General features: G+C 49.5%; 1 protein-coding gene across 2 annotated transcripts; it reads right to left on the bottom strand.

Annotated features, from left to right (window-relative positions):
* Positions 1-10,240: 10,240 nt before the first annotated feature.
* DUSP18 (dual specificity phosphatase 18) lies at positions 10,241-19,664 on the bottom strand. 2 transcript variants are annotated; one of them, XM_036754795.1, is made up of 3 exons: positions 19,400-19,664; positions 18,297-18,371; positions 10,241-11,955 (listed from the first exon to the last, which is right to left on the bottom strand). In XM_036754795.1, the coding sequence occupies exon 3, from the start codon at positions 11,884-11,886 to the stop codon at positions 11,320-11,322; it is 567 nt and encodes a 188-aa protein (XP_036610690.1). In that variant the 5' UTR covers positions 11,887-11,955; positions 18,297-18,371; positions 19,400-19,664; the 3' UTR covers positions 10,241-11,319. The 2 variants fall into 2 exon arrangements, with proteins under 2 accessions (XP_036610690.1, XP_036610783.1); XM_036754888.1 differs by having other exon boundaries at positions 10,241-11,848; positions 19,400-19,537.
* Between the last annotated feature and the right edge of the window lies 1 nt (position 19,665).

Below are 19,665 nucleotides of genomic sequence, written 5' to 3'. Positions count from 1 at the left end.
TACAAGATGTAGTAATAATTAATAGTATCTAACATTTACATGGCACTCACCATGTGCCAGGTGCTGTGTTGATAAGCCCTTTACAACCGTTATCTCATCTGGTCCTCAGGAGGGAGGCGCTGCTATTACCTCCATTTTACAGATGAGGAAACTGAGGCAAGAGAGGTTAAGTGACTTGTCCAGGGTCACACAGCTAGTACATGTCTAGGGCCCAATTTGAATTCAGGTCTTCCTGCCTCCAGGCCTGGTGCTCTGCTCCATGGAGACAATGGAAGGTATTCTCAAAAGAAGGCACTGACGTGTGTATATGGTGGGGGGAGGGGATAAGGGGAGCTGGGAAGGGTCTCTTTCAGAGTCAAGCCTTGAAGGAAGCCAGGAGGGACGGGGGAGGAAGAAGAGCATGCCAGGCATGAGAGACAGCCAAGGGAGAGGGTAGAACTGGGATATCGAGAAAGCTGGGGTGCCTGGACTGACCTCCTGGTGGCAGACTTCCGGTCACCTTCTCCTTCCTCCTGAACACGTTCGTCTCCTCAGGTTTTTGTGATCTGCCTTCCCCGGGGTTCTCCCACCTGCTCAACTGCTCCTCCTTAGGCTCCTTGGCTGGTTCATTATTCATGTGAAGGTCATTAGCCACGAGTGTCCCACAGGCCTCCATTCTGGCCCCTCTTTCCTTTCGGCTCTACAACATCCCACTTGGTGATTTCATTAGTTGGCATGATTTTAATGATCATCTCTATGTAGCTGAATCTCAGGTCTATATATCTAGCCCTAACCTCTCTCTTGAGTGCCAATTACCCACCTCCAGCCGGGCCTGGAGTCAGACTCATCTTCCTAAGTGCAAATCCAGCCTCAGACACTTCCTAGTTGTGTGACCCTGGGCAAGTCACTTCACCCTGTTTGCCTCCGTCTCCTCATCTGTAACATGCACTAGAGAAAGAAATGGCAAACATTCCAGTATCTTTCCAAGAGAAGGCCGAGGCTCAGAATAAGCTGAGACTGGCAGAGAATGCTGAGGGAAACAAAGCTATCTGCCTTTCTGGTTTCCATGGTAAAAGAGGATGTCAGAGCAGCCTCTCAGGGTGATGGGGTGGTGATGGTGGACGACACAGAGAAGGCAGAACCGCTCCGTTCCAATTTTATTTCTGCTTTCTCTGCCATGGAAAATAATCTTCAGAGTGGTGTGGACAGGTTGAGAATTAAAACCTAAGATAAGTCAGAAGACAATCGAGGCATCTGGCCGTCCTCAAAGAGTTCAAATCACCTGACCCAGATGAATCCTGGTCCAGGTACTCCAGTCTTTTGAAAATGTGCCAGGACTTTAAGGGGACTTTGCTGAAGAACGAGCCTAGTCAGAGATGTTAAACGTGATTGACCTTTATTGGAAGGCTTGGGGCTTAAGGGTGGGAGCACAGAGGTAACAGCAGAGGGATATGAGGCCAGCATCTGTCCCCCACCTCTGCCTGCCCTCCCACTAAGCCAACACCTCCAACCTGGCCAGGGAGGGAACAACAAGGGCATTGTCTATGACGATGTTCAGGCTGTGGCAAAAAGAGAAAAATTCTCTATCATGGTTCCGTGAGAGACAGGGGCTGTCCTCTAGACTTTCTGCATCAGGTTAGATCCAAGAGTTCTTCACCTTCCCAGTTCTGAGGCTGAGGGACACGGGTCCATTATCACCTCCATGCATCAAGGCAGCCTAGTCAACTGAGTCTAAGAGAGATTCCCATGTGGGTTTCCAGGAATCCATGTCCCTGGACCAGGGGTGGGGTCTTGCTCAGGCCCCTCTGGTTGGTTTCCCAACTCTGATGTCAAAGGGAAGTATGCAATTGTTTTGTTGGTCATTTGCTAAACTTAGGGGACTGAGACACACACACAAACACACACACACGTACAGAGAGACAGAGACAGAGAAAAACAGAGAGAGAGTTCAATCTCAATAAATACATATAATGAGGATTTACATCAAGAAATGACAATATAAAAACAAGACATCAACAAAGCTTAGGGAAAAAATAACAGGTCATGTAAGACGAACTGCATTCCTTTTGTGACTAGGTTACTTAACTGGTAAGTCAAGCAATAAGGCAGTTGTAATTTACCTAGATTTTAAGAAAGCATTTAGCAAAGTGCCTTATGCTGATGTCATCTAGATGTCAATACAGGTAGGTGAGCCCCACAATACTCATTAATTGGCCCATTCTACTCTCCCCTCCCCCTTCTCTCAGTACATCCCTCTGTCTTACCCCTTAATTTTATTTTAAAAAAATCATCCCATCATAATCAACTCATACCTGGGCTCTCTGTCTATGGATACTCCTAACTTCCCTAATAATGAGAAAGGTCTTAGGAGTTACAAGTCATCATCTTCTCATGTGAGAATGTAAATGGTTAACCTTACTTGAATCCCTATTATCTCTTCTTCCTTTTGACTTATTTATGCTTCTCTTGAGTCTTGTATCTGAAAGTCAGATTTTCTATTCAGCACTGGTCTTTTCATCAGGAATGCTTGAAAGTCCTCTATCTCATTGAATATCCATTTTCCCCCCTGAAGGATTATACTCAATTTCACTGGGTGGGTTATTCTTGGTTGAAATCCTAGTTCCCTTGCCCTCTGGAATATCATATTCCAAGCCCTCTCATCCTTTAATGTGGAAACTGCAAAATCTTTTGTTAGCCTGACTGTGGCTCCATGATATTTGAATTGTTTCTTTCTGGCCACTTATTTCTCCTTGACCCAGGAATGCTGGAATTTGGCTATGCATTCCTGGGAGTTTTCATTTTGGGATCTCTTTCAGGAGGTGATAAGTGCATTCTTTCAATTTTCTATTTTACCCTCTGATTCTAGGATTTCAGGGTAGTTTTCCTTCATAATTTTTTCCTTCCTTCCTTCTTTCCTTCCTTCATTCCTTTCTTTTCTTCCTTCCTTCCTCCTTCCTTCCTTCCTTCCTTCCTTCCTTCCTTCCTTCCTTCCTTCTAGGCAATCAGGGTTAAGTGACTTGCCCAGGATCACATAGCTAATAAGTATCAAGTGTCTGTGGCTGGATTTGAACTCAGGAACTCCAGACTCCAGGGCCAATACTCTATCCACTGTGCCACCTACCTGCCCCCTTGATAATTTCTTGAAATATGATGTCCAGGCTCCTTTTTTAATCATGGCTTTCAGGTAATCCAATAATTCTTAAATTATCTCTCCTTGATCTATTTTCCAGGTCAGTTGTTTTTACCAATGAGATAGTTCACCTTCTCATTTTTTCATTCTTTTCAGTTTTATCATTTCTTGAAGTCTCATGAAGTCATTGGGCAAGTCCACTTGCCCAATTCTAATTTTTAAGGAATTATTTTCTTCAGTGAGTTTTTGTAATTTGGCCAATTCCGCTTTTTGAGGAGTTCTTCTTTTCAGTGGATTTTTGTGCTTCTTTAACCATTTGGCCTATTTTGTTTTTTTAAGGTTTTTTTTTTAAATTTTTTTTTGTGCCTCCTTTACCAAGCTGTTGACTCCTTTTTTATGATTTTATTACATCACTCTAATTTCTTTTTCCAGTCTTCCCCTCTATTTTATTTGATTTTTGAAATCCTTTTTGACATCTTTCAAGAATTCTTTTGGGCCTGAGACCAATTTACATTTTTCTTTGAGGCTTTGCATATAGCTGTTTTGATATTGTCATCTTCTTCTATCTTCTCTGTCGCCACAGTAATTTTCTATGTTCAGGTTCTTTTGTTGTTGTTTGCTTATTTTTCCAGCCTATTTTTTGACTTTTAACTTTATGTAAAAAGTTGGGTTCTGCTTCCAGGGTTGAGGGGGAACTGTCACAAGCTTCAGGTTTTTTTTGTGCTGCTGTTTTCAGAGCTAGTTCTGGGGTTCTGTAAGTTTCCAGTTCTCCCAAGCTGGTATGATCTAAGGAGAGGTATGGTCAGTACTCTCCTGGTCTGTACTCTGGCCTGTGAGCAGCCACAAGTACTCTTTTCTACCCTGGAACTTCAAGGAAGGTCCCTGCTTCTGCTAAGTGCTCCTCCTTGCCTTAGGACTGCAACCAAGAAACATGTATGGTCCTTGACTCAGTGCCAACAAAATGTCCCTCATAATCTCCTTCTGGCAAGTTGTCCGATCCCCTTACTGTTTGTAGGCCGAGACCACCAGCTGCTGCTGATTCAGTCACCCCCAAGGCTTGCACTGGACTGTGTTCCCCTTTCATCCTGGTGAGACAACCTTTTCCTGCTGACCTTATAAATTATCTTGGGCTGGAAAATTGCTTCATCCCATCCTCTTGTGGGTTCTGCAGCTCCAGAATTTGTTTGGGGGCATCATTTTAATATTGTTTGGAGGGGAATTTGGGAGAGCTCAGGAGAATCCCTGCCATTACTCCAACTTTAGATTAATTCATGGAATATCTATCTTGACAGAGGAGAGGAGACAGGCTTCTGCAGACTTAATGAGGGCTGCATTGGGGTCCATCAACTTTACCAGACTGCCTGAGAAGTTGATGACCCTGCTCTCCCTCAGCCTAGAGTACATGTTAGTGTACCTGCTTTCCTCTCCTCTATTATGAATTCTGAGATGGAGCAGTTCCTTCCCCCCCAGGCCTCTGGCCTTTTCCCTAGACTCCTCATCTATTTCCTCTGTATGTCCAGATGACCTGTAAGATGCTCCAAGGAAAAGAATGAGTCTGTTGCTGTCTCCCCTAAATGCTCTCCACCATGGCTCCCCCTCCGTCCCTCCTATGTTCTTGGCTTTCCTCACATAACATGCCTTCTTTGCCTCCAGTTCTGTCCCTTTAGAAGCCTTATCCCCCGGGGGCAAGCAGAAGCTACTTTACCCCATCACATGGCCCATCCCTCTAGAAGGGGGATGCCACCTACGTGGTCAAATCTGCTCCCTAGGATTATGATCACTTCCATTCACCTTTTTTATCTGCTCTTTGTGCATTTGTCTGAGGCCAGGGGCCTTGTTGCATCTTGCTTCCTGTGCATTACTCACTGGTTCTATCTGCCATTTTATTTCTTGGGTTGTGGAGGCTAAGAATCTTCCATTCCTTCAATGAGCACAAAAGCCTTCTTCCTCCTGAGAAGATCTGCCTCCTACCTTTTACCTAATAACAGATGGTCGGTGCTCCTTGTCCCTTCCTTCTGTTTCTCACATTCTCTATCCTCCAACCTCCCTTTTACATCTTTTTAAATAAATTTATTTCTTAAAAGAATCAAAATTGTCATTCAGTCTGTCAAAGAATACTTCATTCACTGGTGGATGCATCAAAGCCTTTGACTTTTTCCTCCAGGACAGAGACTAACTTGTTCTTCGCACAAATGTGTGTTACTCAATATTAGAAGAAACACACACAAGAGTGTGCAGCGCTCTCCAGGACACTCCGTTATCCTTGGGGTTTGAGGAGGGGTATCTTTTTTTTTCTAACCTTGTGGCTAACCAGCTGTTTGCTGTACCTGTTCACTGCAGAGGGGCAAGATGCTTTCCCAGTCTTGTTCAGTCATGTCCAACTCTCTGTGACCCCATTTGGAGTTTTCTTTGCAAAGATACTGAAGTGGTCTGCTGTCTCCCTCTTTAGCTCAAGAGGAATTGAAGCAAACAGGGTTAAGTGACTTGCCCAGGGTCACACAGCTAGTAAGTGTCTGAGGCTGGATTTGAACTCACAAAGATGAATCTTCCTGACTTCCTGACCCTAGGTCCAGTGATCTGCCCACCTCGCTGTGGTTTCCCTGTGGCCCACCCTTGAACCCTGAGATTCCCAATCACTTTTTTTTTGTATCATGGACCTCTTTTGTGAGCCAAGGGAAGGAACCCTTCTCCGGATCCGGTTTTTGAATGCATAAAAATAAACCACTCAGGATTGCAAAGGAAACTGAGTATATCAAAATACAGTTATCAAGATATTTTATAGAACTTAGAACCCCTGACCTAGACTTGGAAGGCTAGAATAAGGGGATGGCCTCAGCACACACTATTCACATACGCCGTCGTGTAAAGGCAGATAACAATGATTACAAGCGTATTCTAGGGTGGAGCTGATATTTTTGCAGAATCAATCAGGTGACTGCATTTACTGAGTACCTACTGTGTGCCAGGCACTGTGCTAAACACAAGGGTTCCAAAGAAAGGAAAAAAAACCCCTTGCCCTCAGTCTAATGGGGGAGATGCAGTGCAAATACCTGGGTACAAACAAGATAGCCCAACAGGTTTACAGACTGATTTGTCTCATCAGATCCTCCTAGCAGGGTGGCATATGATGGAATCAGAGTATGGGCGCTGCTGTCAGAGGGCAAGGTGCTGACTCAAGAAGCACATGCACCTGGCATCAGGAACATTTGAGCTCAGGCTCATCCTCTGAGTGAGGACGGCCAGCTCATTTACCCTCTCTCAGCCTCCAGTTAGGGCAGCTAGGTGGCACCATAGAGCATTGGGCCCAGAGTCAGGAAGACCCGAGTTCAAATCCAGCCTCAGACGCTTTCTAGGTATGTGACCCTGGGCAAGTCATTTCACCCTGTTTATCCACTGAGGATGACCATCTGGAATGGAGTTTCATCCATTTAGATCAGTGGAGGAATCTGACTCAGCCAGACCCTGACCCTGAAAGGTCCAAGGATATTCTTAGTAGCAGAGTAAGACTTAACTTTTGGGGTCTTCATGCCACATTGTTTCTCCCATTGGGCTTGTGGTCTACTAAAGCCCTCCAGATCTTTTCCACAGGAATTATTGTGTAGCCACCTTTCTTCCATCCTGCACATGGGAGGCTGATAATTGGAATCAAAGATATGGGTCTCACCAGAGGGAAGCCATATCTTCTAGATGCTCTGATCTTTGGTCTTGGGTTCTGGGATTCACAGAGGATCAAGAGCTTTCAGGGATCAGAAACCTGAGATTATGAAATACAAACTCCTCATTTTACAGTGGAGCAAAGGGACTTGTTCAAAACCACGTGGCAACTTAGTGGCAGGGTGTGATGAGGCCTATCCTAGCTCTGCTGGCCACCTTGGGCAAGCTTGCTCAGTCTCTCTTAGATAGCTTCTCTGTAAATGAGGGCCACAAGGGCTTCTGAGGTCACTGAGCTCTGACATCCCTTGTTCTAAGGCCCCTCCCAACCCTGACATCCCCTGTTCTAAGGCCCCTCCCAGCTCTGACATCCCCTGTTCTAAGGCCCCTCCCAGCTCTGACATCCCCTGTTCTGAGGCCCCTCCCAACCCTGACATCCCCTGTTCTGAGGCCCCTCCCAGCTCTGACATCCTCTGTTCTAAGGCCTCTCCCAGCCCTGACATCCCCTATTCTGAGGCCCCCTTCCAGCTCTGACATCCCCTCTTCTGAGACCCCTCCCAGCTCTGACATCCCCTGTTCTAAGGCCCCTCCCAGCTCTGACATCCCCTCTTCTAAGGCCTCTCTCAGCTCTGACATCCTCTGTTCTAAGGCCCCTCTCACCTCTGACATTCTCAGTTTTAAGGGCCCTTCCACCTCTGACATTCTCTGTTCTCAGGCCCCTCCCAGTCCTGACATCCCCTGTTCTAAGGGCTCTCCTAGCTCTGATATTCCCTTGTTCTAAGGCCCCTCCCAGCTCTGACATCCCCTGTTCTAAGGCCCCTCTTATCTCTGACATCCCCTGTTCTAAGGCCCCTCTCAGCCCTGACATCCTCTGTTCTAAGGCCCCTCTCACCTCTGACATTCTCAGTTTTAAGGGCCCTTCCACCTCTGATATTCTCTGTTCTCAGGCCCCTCCCAGCCCTGACATCCCCTGTTCTAAGGGCCCTCCCAGCTCTGACATTCCTAATTTTAAGTTCCAAGGCTCCTAACATCTCTATCCTCTGATTCTATGATTAAATTCTGGGGACTGTGCCCCCTTCTCTAACTAGAGAGATGCATTCTCTTAGACAATCTCTCTATAAACCAAGTGCCTTAGTTAGGACCTCTTGGTTAGAGCCGTTGGAGATCACAGACAAGGACAGAAAACGGGCAGGGCCCACTGACCTTTGGCACTGGGAACCAGAGTTCCCTGAGGCCTTCTCCTGGATCACGAACAAAGACCTTCCCCATTCCCCTGTTCAGAGCTGGTCTATCAGTGTGTCCTGTCTGCCTCTCCTTTCTCTCATCATCCAGTCCTCACCCCACGCCTGTGTGGCCATCCTTCTGCTCCTGAGCTCCTGACCTTTGGTGGGCCCTCAGGAGAAGCAGAAGCTGTCACATACACTTTAAAGTGGTTTATTATTATTTTGTTTGTAATTTCTGGTAGAATTTCACAAAATCATAGACTAAAGGCAGAGGGATGGGGTGTAGTGGAGGCTCAGGGTTGAGCCTCGGGTGATCCAATTACAAGTCTGATAAGCTCTGCTGCCTCTTGGCCGTATGATCCTGGATAAGTCAGTTTCCAATTCAGAACCACCCCCCACACCCGGCTTTTCTTTCGTAAAGCGTGGGCAACCTTTAGCTGTTCTGAGAAAAGCGCTTTTCTTAAGATGGTAAAGTGCTATGACCACATCAGTTACTTTCATTAGAGGTGGAAAGGCCCTTGGTGATTTTGAACTTGGATAGGAAAAAGTGGCATCTTCTTTTTCACTAATGTTTAATTAGAAATTAGCATTTCCTTCAGTTATTTAAAAGTATCATTGGGAGAATGGGCTCACAAGCCTCAGCAAAATGCCAGAGATTTTTGATCAAAAATTTTTAAATGTCTGCTCTGGTTGGGCTCTGCTACTAACTAGCTGTGTGACCTCGGAGAAGTAATTTGCCTTCCTCTAGGCCTACCTATCCTTACTTCCTACTTGACTGGGTACATGGGTTAGATATCCTCCACTAAATCTGTATTTTTTGTTTAAATAAGGCAGAGAAAGACTCTAAACCTAGGCCAGGACTGAGTTAGGGTCTGCACAAACTGGGCATCATAGGTTAAAAAGTAGGGCCCTCTTACTGAAAGAGTCCTCTAACACTACCCCTCAGAGAATCGTTGCTTTGTAAACCCATCTGCCTCTTTGGGGTGGTGGTGGGCTTCCCTTTGCCAGTGGGAGTCCAGGCCAAAAAAAAAAAAGCATCGTAGGCATTTTTCTTTTTGGACTGGACCTGTGCCTTCATTGGTGTTCATAGCTCCTGAGACCTCTATCACTACAGGTTGGCATCTATAATGGTAGAGTCCTTGGAATCAGGGTGGGGAGTGGGGAACAGAGGGGCTCAGGGTCACACAGTTCCTATGTGCCAGAGGCAGGATTCAAACTCAAGTCTTCCTGACACTAAAGGTCAGCACTCTATACATGTCATTTGTAAGAAAATATCAACTGGGGCAGCGAGGTGGCGCAGTGAGTACAGCACCAGCCCTGGAGTCAGGAGGACCTGAGTTCAAATGCAGCCTCAGACACTTGACACATGTACTAGCTGTGTGACCTTGGGCAAGTCACTTAACCCCAATTGCCCTGCCAAAAAACAAAAACCAAAAAAAAGAAAATGTCAACTGTTTTTTCTGAGTGATCCCTTACAGTGTGGGTAACCCATGGCTCTGGTAGGCAATGCTAGTGTAGAGTTCTGGTCTCAGTGGCTTCTATTATGTGCAAGAGCTCTGTTCATTGAGGAAGTGTGGTACAGTGGACAGGTGTTGGGAATTAGTGTCAGAGGACTTGGGTTTGAATCCTGGCTGCCACTAACTCATTCTTCGACCATGGGCAAGTCATTTAAACTCCATAGGCCTCAGTTTTTCCACCAGTAAAATGCCAAATTTGGACTGAGTGGTCTGGAAAGCCCCTTCTGGGTCTAGAGACTCAGGGACCTATGTAAAGCCTGTGGTCACACAGCTCAGGTCAGAGGTGGGGTTTGAACACAGCTCTTCTTGCCCCTGAAGTCAACTAGATACTATGCCACAAGGCTTGATTCACTAGGCATACGGGTTAAACATTTTCCATTATGTTGAGCAGGGAAGGATTCCAAATCTATGCCAGGGCTAGGTAGGCTCTGCACAAACATTGAACCACTGACTAAAAGGCAGTGCCCCTAATAAACTGTAGAGCGCTCTATAAATGTAAAGGACTGATGAGGTGCCAGACAGGGAGGAGGCATGTGGTGGGATGCGCTTCACCCAAGCCCATCCTCTGGGTTCTCTTAGGCCTTCCTGGAAGCCCTAGCAAGAAATGTGGCAGATGGCTGGCTCAGGTCCGGGGCTGTCCGAGGTGATGGGCTGGAATGAAGCTTATTCATTTCAAAGCTGGCCCTTTAAAAGGCAATTGGGTGGGAGTAGCAGAATTCAGCAGGAAGGAAAAAGAGGCAGTTTTTTAAAATTTTACAAGTTTTATTAAGGATCCTTTGTTGTAAAAGATTGTTTAGCCAATAAAAAATGTGCTCCAGGGAATCCTGCTACTAACCCACTTAGGGCATAATCAGACATTATCTCATTTAAAGGGCTGGGGGGAAGCAGGGGGAGAGGGGAAAGAGAGCTGGCCACCTACAGGCACACTCTACCTACGGTGTGCCATTTACTGGTTCCCTGCGATTGACTTCGGTAGGCACAGATACGAGCTGTTCATCCCGAGGGAAGAAAGCTTGAGCACCTGGGTCTCAGTTAACCTGTCTACCTGGCATTATGGATGCCAAGGAAGGGCTTGGTTAGATGAACCTCGGGAGGGTACTACGAAAGGGTGAGATGAAATGGGGTGCCCCTGCAGTGTGCCTCTTAGTGAGATACTAGAATGAAACCCTGTCTCTCTCAGGAGAGGGGAGAGAGCAGGGGCAGGAGGTCAGCTGCTTCAGCTCAGAGCATGGAAATACATTCCCTTTCAGTCACTGGTCAGTCCCTGAATCTCCAAAGGGTGCAGGCCAGTCGACCCACAAGGCTGGACTCACCAGAAAGTAACTGGAGGGGGAGGCAGCAGGCAGGGAAGGGGAGGAAGGGCACACAGCTGGCCCTGGGAGTAATGGCAGACATGGTCAGTGGCCAGGCTTGAGCTTTCCATACCTGTCAATTAGCCCCCAGCCTTTTTGGATCAGCTCCAAGAGCCCCAGCCACCTTTTGGCTTCTCTCTCTGCTGAACCAATGTTTGGAGTTCACCTCCCCTGTTCACACATCCTCCCTGACTAGCCCCAGGGGAATCGGGCACAGACAGGGAGGTTCTTGATCACTAAGTTCTTGATAACTTTTGTAGTGACTGAGTTTTATTCTTTATAGATGCTGATTCAAGGTTAAAGCCCCAAGGAGAACTCACTCCTTGATCTCACATTGTCATCTGCTTTTCTGTATCGATCAAAGTGTAATACTCGAGCTGAAGAGTTTATTTTCAAGTTCAGACCGTGGTCTAGAGCGAATGACAGGTCTGCACCCTTCACCCTCAGTAGCAGAAAGCTAATTACCATCACAGCGGGATCATCACTCTGACCTCCTTCTCATAAACATCTGGGATCACACCGAAAGGAGAGTTCACCATTCGAACTGTGTTTTTGCCATAGAGTTTGAATTCATAGTGAATGAGCTGTTCCCAGAAACCGTTGTTGGGCCGAATGATGGGTCGGCAGGACTTGGTCCAGGTGTGAGCGTCCAGCAGGGACATCGAATGGTACTTCATGAGGTAGGCCAGGCAGAGGGCTGCTGACCTGCTGACTCCGGCCGCACAGTGCAACAGCGTACGGCCCTGCTGCATTTCCACCGTGTGGATCTTGTCAGCGATTGGGTCAAAGAAATCGTACAGGCGGGAGAGCGGGGTGTCGGCCACAGGCACTTGGACATACTGAATGTCTGCGTAGAAGGTATTCACCACCTCCACGGACACGTTAATGACGGTAGTGATTTGGTTGCTGGACAGTATGACCTTGTTGTTAGCGGCCAAGCCATTGCCAAGGTACAGGCTGCTGGTAATCTGGGACAGGCCACAGACTGCAGGCTGCCTGAAGAGAATGGGGATAGTGTTCAAAGATGTATTCATTAAGGCAAACTTTATAAACCAGCGACGACGGGGGGCTGCATCTTCCTGCTACTCTTTTTCTAAAGAAAACTGAGGAGAGAAAGAAGGTGTTAAAAGTAAAGTCCAATCACTGCCGTGGGCTCCCAGGCCAGCACACTGGCCAGCGGCATTGGTACATGGGTATGTGCACACACACAAGGATGAGTTCAAGGCCAGGCTCCTTAGGCTGGCATTCAAGGCCTTTGCCCAGACCTGGCCACCCAACTGACCCTCTAAGCTTGTTTGTGGTGCTCCTGCTACTGGCCAGAATGTCCTGGCTTCCCTTTTGTACTGCCCTTCCCAACCCCCATCACCCGATGACATGCAGCCCGTGTCATCTTCCTCTAGAGCTGCTCTGATCCTCATTCCCCAGCCTGAAGCAATCAGTCCCCCCAGGACCTCATGGAAAATAGTATATACCTCTGATTGTGCCATCCAAGTGCTTCTAGAAGGGTTTCCCTTTAGTCCTCCCTTATAAACTTCACACCCCAGGTATGCTGGACAACTGTCCATCTCCCATTCTGAGCCTCCTTCCTCCCACCAGCTGTGGCTCGGCTCACACGTAGCAGTGACTCTTCTGATTCCCCATTAACTTCCTCTCAACGCTATTCCTGAAGGCCAGACAGAACTGCCACCAGGGAAGGGTCTGAAGAAAGGAAAGCAGGTCCTGTCCCTCCTGGGGCTCTCCGTCTGCTGATGGGGGAACAGGTTGTTTTTATGGCTGCATAAGGAGGCTGAGGTCAACAGGGGAAACCCAGGCCTCAGGATCCACTTTTAGAGACCTTTGGAGCTCTCACTAACGAGGAACTGTACACTGCGGCCTTGATGCTCTTTCTTCTTTGTCCAGAGTGAGAAGGGGCATCCTCAGGGGCTGAGGATCTCTCTGTTCCTGAGAATCTCACAATCTCAGAGCTGGCAGAGACTCTAGAGCTGCCTCAAGCAACCATGATCTGAATGATGACCTCTGCAACATCCTAGCAAGTCATCCTCCAGGCTTTGCTGGAAGCCCTCTAGTGACAGGGAACCACCACCTCTGGAGGTGGCTCCTTCCCCTTTTGGACAACTTTCATGGTTGGCAAGTTTTCCTTTGAAAAAAGCCTCAAATTGTCTCTTAGCGACTTTCATCTGCTGGCTCCTGTAGGCAGAACTCAGGGGCAAACAGTACAAGCCTAACCTTTGTTCCACACGAGAGTCCTTCAGATACTTGAAAATGGTTCGCCTGCCCCCTCCCCCCAAGTCTCTTCTTTAAACATTCCCAAATTCCTCCAACTAACTCTCACATGGCCTTTCCTGGCCTGGGCTCTCCTCTGAATACTGTCCAAATTATCCATGTCTTTCTTGAAAATGACGTGAAGAGTGAGCCAGGCTCAGAGTCGGGAAGATCCGAGGTAAAAATTTAGATATGTGACACCCTGAGCAAGTGACATTCCCTTTGCCTGCCTCAGTTTCCTTGTCTTTAAAATGGAGATAACTACCTCTCAGGGCTCTTGTGAGGATCAATTGAGATGGCTATTTGTAAAGCACTTAGCACAGTGCCTGCCACATACACGCTGATTAAGTGCCAATTATCGTTATGAGTTATTAAATGCCATGGCTTCCATCAAGGTGGCCTCTTGGTGGTCTGCCCGAGAGGCCCCTTTGGAAGCCCTTGAGGCTCAGCTCACTCAGCTGCTACAAAGAGTCACATGATCTCGGGCAATCTCATCCATTTCCATGTTTTATTTCTCCAAATAAGTCAGGCTTCCCGAAGACAGACAGCGGTCTTTGTTCTGGGGACACAGTCTTAGTACCTGTCAGATGGAGGTGAGCTGGCTGCCCTTTCTAAACAGGCCTCTGTACGGCCCTGAGGCAGCACTCCGGATGGGAGCTCACCAAGGCCCCGCATAGCAACTACAGTCAGAGATTCAAAGGAGTCAATGCCAGAAAGGGCTTTCTTCTAGTCTACGCCAACAACCCAAGGTTCCCTGTCCCACACACATACTGTTAAGCATCAGAGCCAGGATCGGAACCAAAGTCCTCTCACACCCACTGCCCTTTCCTTTGGGATGCTGCCTTTGTCTCTTCCTACCAGACGGTCCACTCCAGACTCTCAGCAACGATGGCGGCAGAACCCCCCCCAAACCTCTCACCAAGACAAGCCTCGGAAGGACCAGCATGGCACAAGGAGTGGGTTGGCTCTGGTTTGTCCCAGGGCAGAACTATAGCAACGAGTGGAAGCTGCTGAGGCGCAGATTATAACTAGATGTCAAGAGAATGCTAATACAATGAGAGCACCCCAACTCTGGCCTGGGCCACATTGGGAGGCAGGGGGGGCTCCCCTTCCCTGGGCAGAGGCTGGATGTCAGGAGGATGCCCTCATAATGAGTACCCCAACTCTGGCCTGGTACAGTATAAGCCTAATCCTTCTTTCACAAGAGATACCTTCAGATCTCTGAAGGTTCCCCTTCCCAGGGCAGTGGCTGGATAATGCTGTCAAGGGGATTCTGATTTGGGTGGAGGTTAGCCTCACTGGCCACGCTGGCCCCAAATACAAATGGCTCCTTGGTGCCTGGAGTTCAGCAGAGCTCTGGGATAAAGGTTCCTCACCCCAATACCTTGTAAGACCCTGGAAGGGGACAACAGTCAGGGTCTTCACGCTCCACTTTCTTGGGTGTTAAGAAAACCTTCTGCACCAGAACGGTTTGCTGCTTCTGCATGGAGAAGCAGTCTAGGAAAGGGGAAAGGGCACTGACCTGGGAGTCTGATGGCCTGGGCATCAGTCCAGGCTTTGCTACCACTGGGCCAACCTGGGCCCATTTTCACTGCTGGGACCATTTCCCCATTTGTAGAAGGGGGATGATAAAGTTACACAGGGTTGTTGGGAGGCTCAGAGAGGACAACGTACATGACAGTCACTACTGGAATGAACACCCCAGTGACCTTGTACTCCATCCCCTGTTCTCAGGGGCTGAACTGAATGACCTCCATGTCTTTGCAGCTCAGGAATTCCATGATCCTCCAGTTACCACAGGAGGGTTTCCAAAGCCCCTGCCCCGCCCTGTGGGGCAGTGGGGCTGAGCTGGGTTTGTTTGCTGGGAAACAAAGTGGGCAGATTCCTCTGGACTCTTACTGTCCATATCCTTGGGCAGGATCTGGTAACAGACTTCTGCTGATGGAATCTCCTCGAGTCCCCAGCCTGGCTGCCCTCCTGCATTTCAGCGTCCTTCCAGAACTGGACACAGGATGTTCTTCAGATCAGGCTGACCACAGCCACATTCATGTACTTTATTCCAGCCAAACTGGGCTAGTGATTGCCCCAAAGTGGCCTGAGCTACCCAGCCTTTCTCTCCCTGAAGGTCTTCAGCAGAGGCTGGACCACCACTTGTCAGCGATGCTAGAAGAGGCATTGTTTTCACGTGTGGGTTGGCCTTGATGGCCACTGAGGTCCCTTCCAATGGTAAAATTAAACAGGCAAATAGAGGGGAAGTGACTTGCCCAAGGTAACACAGCTACTCAGTGGGCTTGCAGGCTGAATTTGAACCCGGATCTTCTTGCACAGCACGCTAGCTGCCACGCCACCTAGTTGCCTCGGTATTTTTGTCTGTAAAAGGAAGATAACCTCACGAAATGCTTTATAAATGTGTAAGAGGCTATTAAGACATGATGATGGAATCTTTCAGTCTCATCATTTTAGCTTGTGTTTACAGTTGGCTTAGCCAAGAGGCCAAGCAGAGACGCGTCTTGTTTTCACACCGCCTTTATTTCTGAACATATGCCTTCCTGTCCGAGGCTCAGCAAGCCATCCCTCGTAACAAAAAGCAAAGAGGAGAAAAGGCAGCCTCGCCAAACCAGCCCCTCCATGCCACAGCCCCGCAGCCCCCATCTCTGCAGAAGGAAGAGGGAGGTGCACTTCCTCCACTTTTCTCTGGGGTAAAGCTCGGTCATTATAATGACACAGTTTGATTATTTTGTTCCTTCCATGTACATTTCTGGAACCAGAGACTGTCTGACTAAAAATGCTTGTGGGTAAACGATGGATTGCCAACTTGAACAAACTACGGGTAGGAGGCATTTCTTTCTTTCCCAGGGCCAATGCTGTTGTTCCTAGGTAAAGCAATAGGAATGCAGCGGCGAGAGCTTGGGAGTTATCAATTACCCATCAGTACTCGACCTTTTCCAGAATACTCCAGATCCCCTCCTGGCACGGCAGCCTCCTGCGCAGGCCATCATCGGTCTCTGTGCACTGCCTCATGGAGGTTTTGTCTTCCCAAAGGTCATACGAATCCAGCCGGCTCTGCCCCGAGGAGGCAATGAAACGGTTTTAAATGTTTATTCCTGCATGCTGCAGGGAACCATGTCTGATCAGTGACGCCGCTGAGCAGAGCTCCACCTGTCAGTTCCTCAGCAGGCTGTCACTTACACCCCCGCTGTCTGGTTCTTCTTACTTCACTCTGCATTAGTTCACAGAAATCCTCACTTGCTTCAGCAGCCTCTCCAAATTCGTCATTTTCTTATGGCATATTAACATTCTATCACATTCACGCACTCTGTACAATTTATTTTAACCATTCCCCGAATGATGAGTAGCTTTGTTTCCAGTTCTTTGCACAAAGCACACTGCTCTGTAGGTCAGGTATGGGATTTTTTTTCCTGTCTTTGTTCTTTTTCACTAATGTATAAGATGGGTATGAACACATGGGTGATTGAAAAAAAATGATTCCAAATTACTTTCTAGAACGGTGGCTCAAACCCTCTTGCTTTAAGGGAAGGGAGGTTCAGGTTGGCGCCCAAGGTTGTCCCCCTAGTCAGCAGCAGAGCAGAGATGAGGCCGTCACTCCTGCCTCATCGGGCGGCTTCTATGACACCCAGGCAGAAGGGGCCGAATGAGGGCTGGTCCGGTCAGGGAAGGCTTCCCAGAAGAGCTGGGATGGAGGACATGCACAAACCTGCCAGCATCTGTTGTTTAATTGGTATGGGTCACAGATCCTAACAACTCTATGACTGGGCACAGACTCCCTTGGCCAGGCTGTGGATGGACAAGAGAATCCCAGAGTCTCCTGGAGGCCACCCCCCTCTATACCCACCCTGACAGGTGGTCTTCTGGGCATGGCTTGATGCCCTCCAGGGAGGGGGAGCTCACCATCCACAGGCAGCCCACTTGTCTCTTGTCCTGAGGAAGGGCTTCTGGCCCTCATCTTCCAGCTTGTACTCCTCCTTCCATCTACCCGTTGCAGTTGAGCAGAACCCTCACATGTAACAGCCTTCGAGTCCTTGGAGAGAGCTCTCATCTCTTTCCCTTCTCTTCTCCAAATAAACGTACTCTGTTCCTTCATGCAATCCTCACCGAGCAAGAATGGGGTGCCTTTCGCCATCCTGGCTGCCTCCTCAGGATGACTTCAGATGATCCCGTCCTTCTAAAAAGCTGGTTCCCAGAACTGACCATAAGAATGTGGTCTGACCAGGGCCCAGGAGAAGAGGGATAGTGACCAGTGAACGAGTACTTTAGCACTGCACAGTTAGTCACTAGATCTGTAAAAACAAAAGGGACCCTCTCCCGCTCTCAGAGTTTACATTCTAAACTCCCCAGCTCCTCCCAGACCCTAAGCCAGGTTAGGAAGCCAAAAATCACATCTGCATATGGGAGGCACACAAGGAGCTTGTGACCCACTAAAAACCCCAGGTCTTTTTCAGATGAATGGCTCTCTGGCCACACCTCCTTCATCTTATACTTGGGACAAGTTGATGTTTTGAACCTATGCAGGTCAGATGGTCTCCTTAAAAGTGCTGATTTCTTGCCACACCAGCTGTTCCCAAACCTACAATGGATCCAGTCAATCTACAGCATTGAACTCAAGCTCCTCAGCAGCCCTTTCAATGTGGAGGCTGAGACCTCCATGATGTGGCCCAAGCAGCTCTCTTTGGGAAATGAGTGATGGTGAAAGGAAGCGGGTGCCCAGGCTGTGGGCCAGGAGGCTGCCCGATGCTGCCTGGAGGGTGGTGAACCTTAGCGTTCATTCACAGCATGTGCCCAGTGCTAGGGGCATGATGAGTCTGGGCACCGCCCTGGAGGGCCTTGGTCAGCTTTCCCCACAATGGCCGAGCTTTCCTGGCAGAGGTGACCGCACACGGCAAGCGCCAGCTCCTGGCAGCTTATTCTCCTTCGTCCACTACACAAGAGGAGACCCCAGGACGTCAATGCTGTCCCCACAGCTCGCCTCCCATTTGACCTGTGACTGTCCCTAACGAGGAGCCTCGTGCTGGGGCAGCTGTGACCCCAGGCTCCTGAGGATCTGCAAGAGTGGGGGCCGCAATCAGCCTTGGCAGAGGGAGGACTGGGGGGGGAGTGAAGCCCCCAGGGTGGGGCAGGGCAAGCGCCAAATTGACTCAGACCAGCAGCAAGCAGCCAGACCTACCTCTGGGTGTTTCGGGCAGTGTTCCAGACCATCCAAGGTGGCTTAAGTCAGGTAGCAGAATCTCGGTGCTCGTGTCTGCAGGGAAGAAGGAGTGACCCCCTCAAGATCACGGAGGCTCCTTAGTGCACTCCTTCGTAAGAGGAAACTGAGGTAGGGAGGGAAGTGACTCCTCTACAGCTCACAAAGGAAGTCAAGGCAAGAGGCAAGACTAGACAAAGCTGGGAAGTGGTCCAGCACTATGGGGAAACTGAGGCACGGTGGGGTTGGAAGGGTCTGTCCTATCCTGGCGAAACCAGAAACTTGTGTTCGACTGGCCCTGGGCCCCTGGACAATCTCCCTCGTTCTCTGCTTGGCCTTCTCTCTGGTCTTTGCGCGCAACACCCCATCTCTCCTCTCTGCACCTTTGCCCCCGTGGGCACACCTGCCAGGGCTGCCCTTACTTCTGCCTCGCAGCCCGATCTGCTGCAGGAAGCCTGTGTTTGTACTCATTCGTTTAGTGTTCACGATGCCGCGCGCTTTCCTGGGGTACCTCTGGGGGGGGGGGGCACAGTTTCCTTCTTTGTACTGAAGACATATCCCCGGGACCTGGTCCAGCGGCTGGCACACAGTAGGCACGTAATAAATGCGGGCTGAATGCCAACTTTAAATCTGGCCCTTTCCCCCCGTACCACCTGCCTCTCGCTGCACAGATGGGGAAACTGAGGCCTAGGGAGAAGCACGACGCTCTGGGGAGGGGCTTCTCTAGCCTAGGCCCTGGGTTTCCAGGAGGACTCCACAGGCCATACTAAGGTTCTGCCTTCGAGGGGCCTCTCTGCTCTCCTTTCTGGGAATTACGGTAACAGCTTGAGGCGAAAGGGCTGATGGGATTGGAAGTGCTGGCCAGAGCCTTCCGGGGGCCGAGGCCTACCCGAAGGGGCCGACGGGAAAGGAAGGGAGGGCGGGCACAGGGAGGGGAGAAGGAGCCGATGAGAGGGCGGAAAGGGAGGCGAGGCCAGGGCAGGGGGCGGGGCGAAGGGGCCCGACGGTGCGAGAGGAGGGCGGGGCGCGGGGAAGGGGCCCGGGGCCGAGCGACGCCAGCCTCGTGCCCAATGCCCCAGGCTCACCCAGTTCTCAGCGTCCTCGATCCCGCCGTCGCTGCTGCCGCCGCCGCCGTCTTTGTGATGAAGCTTCCGCTTGCCGCCCGCTCACCGCGCCGCCTCTGCTGCCGCCACCTCACACACTGCTCCCGCGCCTCCCTCCATCATGCCCTCCCGCCCCCATCCGTCTCCTAGGCAACGGGTCGCGTCCGCCCTACGGCGTCCGCACAGGGACAATCCATCCTGGCACGCATGCGCCCCCCACCCCAGCGCGGACTGCGGCGTGTTTCCTG

The sequence above is a fragment of the Trichosurus vulpecula genome, chromosome 1 (genome assembly GCF_011100635.1).
Source record: "Trichosurus vulpecula isolate mTriVul1 chromosome 1, mTriVul1.pri, whole genome shotgun sequence".
Lineage (NCBI taxonomy): Eukaryota > Metazoa > Chordata > Mammalia > Diprotodontia > Phalangeridae > Trichosurus > Trichosurus vulpecula.
This window is presented reverse-complemented; position numbering and strand designations above follow the sequence as displayed.